The following is a 6,869-nucleotide window of genomic DNA, read 5'->3' on the forward strand; positions in this document are numbered from 1 at the left end:
CGGACCTTCCGGTCACGAAATTCGCGCTTCAACCACCTGAGCCATCTCGCCTGAACAGGGTACTCCCAAATCCAATGCTAGCTCAGATACGATCACTAGCTGACTCGACGTCGACGATCCGCATTGGCAACGAAATCCAACAAGCAGCGAAATAAAGCCTGTTTCCATCTCCCGGATGCGTCAACGTGCCTAGCGGTGTCCACATCATGGGTTGTACGAGTTCCAGCACTAGTTGCAGGTGCTGTGTATGGAATGGATGACAAACATCAGACGGTTTTACTTGTTTCTCATTTACTTGCGTTCCTAAGTTTTTTTCGCAGGATACTGATCACTAACCACGATTCTATTCCAGGTGTGGTGGCCTTCCATCTGATCGGAGCCGGCTTGTCTGCCGCCTCCAAGACAACCTTACTGAGCTAGCGGTATGTCAAGCATTTGTTCAATGCTATGCTGTTGTGCGGGAAAAGATAATGTGCCCAATACAAGTGCTGAGCTCCTTCGATGGCAGCAGCGGCGTAATAAGGAAATCGAGCGAGAATTGCGGAAAGAAGCGGAACGTAGACGTAGACGCCAGATGATTCTCCTCCTTGGAACAGGGGAGAGCGGGAAAAGTACATTTTTGAAGCAGATGAAGATTATCAATGGGAAGCGCTTCTCGGCCCATGAAATGGAGCAACTGCGAGATATTATTTACGACAATATCTATAAAGGAGTGTTGTTTCTGCTGCAGGTGAGCGTCTTTCCTCACAGTTTTGTGTTGCTGGGGTTGGTTTTGGTGAACATATATCAGTCCTTTGTATTTTGAATCCTGTTGTGCTTGTTTGTCTATCTGTCTGTTGTACCCTGTTGCTCCTCGTTTAGTTGTATTTTTGCTGGCCGAGTAAATCCAATGTTGACAAATATCGCGCCACGTTATTCTTTTTTGGCTGAAAATAAATCTGGTCAGTGCCTTAGATGGTTTGTGTCGCTATTTTTTCAGCAAGGAATACATCACCATCATCATCATTGGTAGCAATAGGTTAGCTGATCCTCTCGGCACCGCCAATTCAATTTGCAAGTGGCTGTATTTCAGTATATTTCTACTTGTTGATAATTTGTCTTAGTTTTCTCTCAGTTTGGAGTGCCCCATTGGCTGTGCAAAAGTGCCATGCTCTAGCAAACGTGTTGTACAGCATGAGTGTCTTGTGGGTAGTATAAAGTGATGTTCACGGAAGTCTAGGACAACATGAGGCTTTACTTCACAAAGTTGTGTGGAGAGAATACGTCCTGGTCGAAAAAATAGCCAACTCGGGGGCCCCAATTAGGACTTTTTTTACTGGGATCAAGCCAATTCGAATCGTTCAGCCGTAGTTAGCTTGCGGTGCATAACTGCGGCTCAATTCGAAGGAATAATGGAATTGAGTTACGGCCCTGCAGGAACAGTCGGAAAACTTGGGGCGAACTTGAACCATGGACCACTGCCATCCAAGGATGCGAAAGTTCTCACTAAGTGGCTCTATAAACACCCAATGTAACATGTTTTGGCCTGATAGTGAAGTTGTTCCCATGGCGATTGACCATCTCAACACTAAAGGCTTCATCTTACTCTTTTTGTCTTCATGATTGTAAACAGCATATGACATCATTTTTCATCGGTCGATCCAGCACTCTATTGCCTAACCCAAACCTTCTTAAAGAACATCCAAGTATCGCCATTCCTCCAATCGACCCAAGCATAACTATTTTTCTGTATTTGGCACACTAAACGTGTTTATCCCACGGTTCTTGGAGCTTCACTCATGGACAGATAGTCATAAACGGGGATCATATGCTTTCTCGGCATCTCCCCCCTCTATTTAGGTCCAATTCACTCAGCATCGGCAATCCAATTGAAGTCCATTCCACAAGTTTTGAGGTTCATCAATACTTCCCAACAGTGCCTGGTTGATCCTCGACCTGATCGGTAGGATAACTCGTCTAGCGTTTGGCTGGGGGTGCGCTAATGTATGATTATAGACTGATATTAGTCGCGCTGTTGTTACTTTCGTTCCAAACTGTGTGACTGAGTGTTGGCTTCAGTGTCCACCTCTTTCGCTTGTCACTATCTCCTTTGGGGCACTGAACAACATTTGTGATACGCATGTGGTCCCAAGTATGGAGCACAGCGCTTCCACACGTATGATCAACCGATACATGAATTGATAATGTTCCTCCAAGGTGTCCAGAGATTTACGATTCGATATAGACAGCCACTGGCGACTGATGGACCTAATGAGAGCGAAACGATTTTTCAATGCATTTGAGGTCCCAATCACATGTTTCAAAATTATTCGCAACTTGAATGACAAATTGATTCCTCTGGAAAAACGTAATCCTTAACTCTAACGAGGGATTCCAACATTGTCTTTTAGTCAGAGATGCCCCTCCATGAGGGATAACAGTCAAATACGATCACTCTAGAATCATGATATATAGTGCACGTCAACACATAGCAAAAGGTAACTGAGATAAATGTGTATTTTAATGTTTACTTGAGACAAGCTGGTTTCGTCACATTTCAGCAGACAGCCTTCACACAAAGTATGAAGCTAGTCGCTGATGGTACTTCTGAGTCCACCTCGTCTGCTTCGCCTCACCAAACGCCTTTCTCGTGTGAGGCCGAGAGCAGCATCACATTCAGGAAAACGGACATCCTTGCTCAGTCCCACTGAGTTTTCTTGTAAAAGGACAACTGAGACTGCCGGGCGAACTCGTTGAATCTACTGGTGCAACTTTTTTAACACCTTCCTGCTCCCATTTTCTACTGGCCCTCTGAAGTTTCATCTATTTTCTACTCTCTTCTTATCTTTGGAATAGGCTTTTTTGATAATCCTCCTTTTTTCAACTAGGTGACTTTCACCTCCTATTCTAGAGGTAGAATTATTTTTGTCGTGCACACCACACACCAGAATATTTTCGGGTAATCGGTTCATTTCCCGTTCTTCCATGCTGAAGCTTGTCAGACCGGTTGACGCGAAGCGATCGTATTATGGAGGGTTTGTACGAAGCGTGTGAAACATGGCCTTATCTTCGTTTGTTCAGGGGTAACTGTGTTACCAAAGCATCAGCGCACACAGGTTGACTTAGAGCTTTGTCTGTTGGCCTGATCGTCGTAATGTGACAACAGACTACTCGCTTTATCCTATTCCATGCCCTTGTTGTGGCCGACACGTCACAGATAGGTTTTCACCGCGGTCGATAATAGTGTCGTCCCTCATTTAATCCTCAGATGAGTGTTTCTCCCACTAGCCCTTTCGGTCTGGTAGAACTTTGCTTTCGTCCAGCTATATAAATGAGGCTTCATTCTCTCTCAGCGACTCTGATTCGCATGTGATTTATCGCTTCTCTTGTTCTCGGTTACTCCGAGCTAAAGCTTCTCAGAAGCGGCTAGTTCCTTCCAGAATGTATTTCTGTGGAACTAATCAACCATCGGAGAGATTTTCTTCTGAACAACTGCGAAGGATAAGTCAGGATGAACGCCCTTCGTAAACCGTTTGAAGGAGGTATAAAGTCCTGTTTGGACAGCGCTCCCGTTAAGTCTATGTCCATCCGTCTTCCTGGTTTGTGGTTTGACACCACTTTTGCGGTTGCCTATCCAAAATCAGAGCCAGAAAGTTCGCGGATGTTTTCCTAACGAATAACGGAATGAGTAACCAGTCTGGCAAACCTCCTGTGTTGTCGTGACTAAGTTTACGTGGCTACCTTAGTTCAGCTTTGTTTGCCCGGAGGAATTATGTCAGACAATGGAACGCGAAAACAAGATCAGATTGAATCTGTTTTTCCGGGATTCGTCCGACAAAAGGGGTATGAAAACAACACGCATTTTTTGGCTCGGTCGATGTTTGGAAACTACCCTATGGGTCCGACAGACAGAATGATTTTTCCTGTTTCTGTTTGGTTCGTTCAGCTGCAGCACCCTTTCGGTGCCTAACTGCGATGCCACCCAAAGGAAGCACGAGGGCTGGGATACTGCCAGGCTGCCCAAGCCTAGACAGGGGAAGTCGAGAGGCAGAGGTTGGGCTCGAACCACGGACCTTTCGGTCTGACTACTTGGGCCATCTCGCCCCCAGGAGGAACGGCCGCAACACCCGTTATTCCCGGCCGGTCACCCATGCAAGTACTAACTGGGCCCAAGTTTACTTAACTTTGGTGATTAGACGAGAACCGTCGTCTCCAACATGGTATGGTCGCGGCCATTTGGTTCAGGGTTACCCGTTTAATCTAACTGTGTACCCCAGTTTTTTTAGATTACCAGTGAACAAGGACTGCTGTTGTCTGAGGTAGATCTGCCTATGCCTAGTTCCCTACTGTCCAAACTGGGGTCCTATCCGCATCTGGAGTTCCTGTCTTAGATTGTCTTGATATCTATCATGTCTCCTTAACCTGCTCTTCAACGTCATCCGGAGTTGTCAGGTTCACCTGATATCGCAGTGCTGACCGGAGGACCGCTGTTCTTGACGCTTCCCTAGAACTAGCGAATAATGCCTGATTTGGCGTGAATAAAGCTAGGGAAAGTTGAATTACTGTCGTTGTGACCCACCTTCCTGCTGACACAGTTGGTTGGGACCGTCATTTGCGTCCGTGCTGCGAATTTTTAGCCATGTTCCCCGATGGATTAAGGCACTCTAATGCTAGGCCTCTTCCCCCCTCTTCCTTCCCATTGCTGAGCAATAAAGCGCCGCTGTGAGTTTTGATATCTCTGTTTCTGACTCTTATGAACAATATGTTAAATGAGACGTTGATTAGTTTTCCAAGTAGGTAAAAGACTAGCGATATATTCTATGATGTGGTTTGTACAACCGTTCACACTAGTCTAGTCGTGCACCAGTGCCTAAGAGGTAGGTTAAGCGTGAACGCCCGTTAGGATATTTCTTCTTTCAGGTAACAAGTGCTGTTTACGCATCAGTTAATGCACCTGTCTCTTCCTGAAAGTCCACGTTTAGTTGGATTGCGGGTGGGGGAATTTAGGTGAATTTAGGTCAAGTCCGGAGTCTCGTTCTTCCGGTTTGAGGCACTTCTATTGTTTCCCTCAGATGTCGTTTACATTTTTTGTCGACAACACCAGGTGATTGTATCACCGCTGCTTTTGTCTCCTGCATTGTCCTGCATCCGATCAAACGCGTACATCTGCTCGAATGTGACTTGTTTCGAGCGCCGCAAGCCTATTGGTGGATCGATCGTAGGCGGCAGTTTGATCATATGATGTGTGGGGTGTGATATGGCGTCACATATGAGCCATGGGAACCATGCATGCACAGTATGTGGCTGTCGCAGGTCTTCTTAGCTCTCTAGACTACAGTGTACTTCTAACTCGCAAACTTGACTGTTGCGCTTCCTTCAACTATGGATTTTGGTGAGTTGACTCTTGCTCAGCCGTAGCTATTCAGTATGATCAGACTTGCAGAGAAAAAAACAATACGTTGACGTTAGTTTCACAACATGCTCTTGACGAGCAGATACCTCCATGGCGTCGCTATTTTTGTCTGTCAACAATTGTCATTACATATGAATACAGCTCTTCTCTGCTGTTTTTCTTTACATCATGGAACAAACTTCTATGACCACTCCGATTTTCAGGCGCAGCCTCTTATTTTACGACCAGAACGTGGAAGTCTCTAATAGAATGAAAGTGAAAAAGATACGTCTACCCAACAACAACACTTTTGAAGGCGTGCAGTAGAAGGAAAAACGAAAAATAATGGCGACCAATTTAAGCGACCATTCTGCTATCAAATGTCAGCAGTTTGTCGACTGCAGTTGACGGAGTCACATCTATTCAGGTGGAATTCGGTTAGAAATAAAATAGATCAAACGCGCGGACCCCTGGGCCCATTAATTAATAATCGTTCAGCTGCAAAGCTGCTATGCCACCCGAGGGGAGCACAAGTGCTCATTTACTACCAGTTTGCTCCAGTGCAGACAAGGGCGGTCGAAATGCCGAGGTTGGGTTTGAACCATGGACCTTCCGGCCAGTAAGTTCGTACCTCAACCACTGATATATCTCGAGCTATTCTGTTCCCAACTAAACTCGAATACCATGTGCCAAATGGTGTGTAATATAGAAAGTTTGAAGTCAAAATACAGTGCAGTGGAATAAGATGCTATAACCCGACGTTTCAGGTGCTGTTGGCAACTTTTGTCGAGCATTTTTCAGCCCATTGAATGTCGAGTACAACGTTATTTGAGATCGGCATCCTGTCTTCTGATTGGCTTGTTCTTGAGGCCAAGTGTTAATCGGATGGGATCAACTGTGTCTTGATTTATGGGTTAAACTTCTTTCTAAAAGGTCTGAGTATGTGCTTGTAACTGTAGGTCCCCACTTTAGTTCAACTTATGTTTCATACGAGGAGACCCCTTGTGAAGTAAAATGTATTCGTCTGCGAGGCTAAGCACGAAAACCATATTTTATTGATTTTATTAGCTGAAATCAAATATCTGGACAACTTGTCTGTCCCTGCTGCTGAATTTCCTAATTGACCGTTTTTCATCTCAAACAGTCTTTTTAAGTCTTATGTTATTAGTGGGTGTGTATTGATAAAGCGCAGAGTAGCCTGATTGGGGACAATCCATTGAAGCTCTTGATGAGCACACTCTTAATGGAAGTGGCGTGATAGGGTCACGGAAGTTGCCCAAAAGACCAAGGATCGCATATATGGTCAGACCCCCTTAGAATGTCATCATCATCATCAACAGCATGGCATCAGTGTTCAACACCGATGCTTCGCTGCCATACAGCCATGATTTATTTGGAAGCCTTATTGTGAAGAAAAGTATAAAGGTGGGCGGGGAAGGGACTTAGTGCTGGCTTGCTACAGTCATTCCGAAGTGCTTACACTTCCAAGCACTCATTC

The 6,869-nt window shown here is 45.2% G+C and overlaps 1 protein-coding gene across 1 annotated transcript in view; it reads left to right on the forward strand.

Moving 5' to 3' along the window:
• Positions 1 to 348: 348 nt before the first annotated feature.
• The window catches only part of T265_10834 (hypothetical protein), a gene marked incomplete at both ends in the record, with an annotated part of 30,897 nt that continues 24,376 nt past the window's right edge, over positions 349 to 6,869 (forward strand). Inside the window, one exon of the mRNA XM_009177317.1 lies at positions 349 to 730. Within this exon, the coding sequence (XP_009175581.1) occupies positions 425 to 730 (306 nt within the window). The remainder of the gene's footprint in view (positions 731 to 6,869) is intronic.

This window comes from Opisthorchis viverrini (assembly GCF_000715545.1).
Source record: "Opisthorchis viverrini unplaced genomic scaffold opera_v5_415, whole genome shotgun sequence".
NCBI classification, from domain to species: Eukaryota; Metazoa; Platyhelminthes; class Trematoda; order Opisthorchiida; family Opisthorchiidae; genus Opisthorchis; species Opisthorchis viverrini.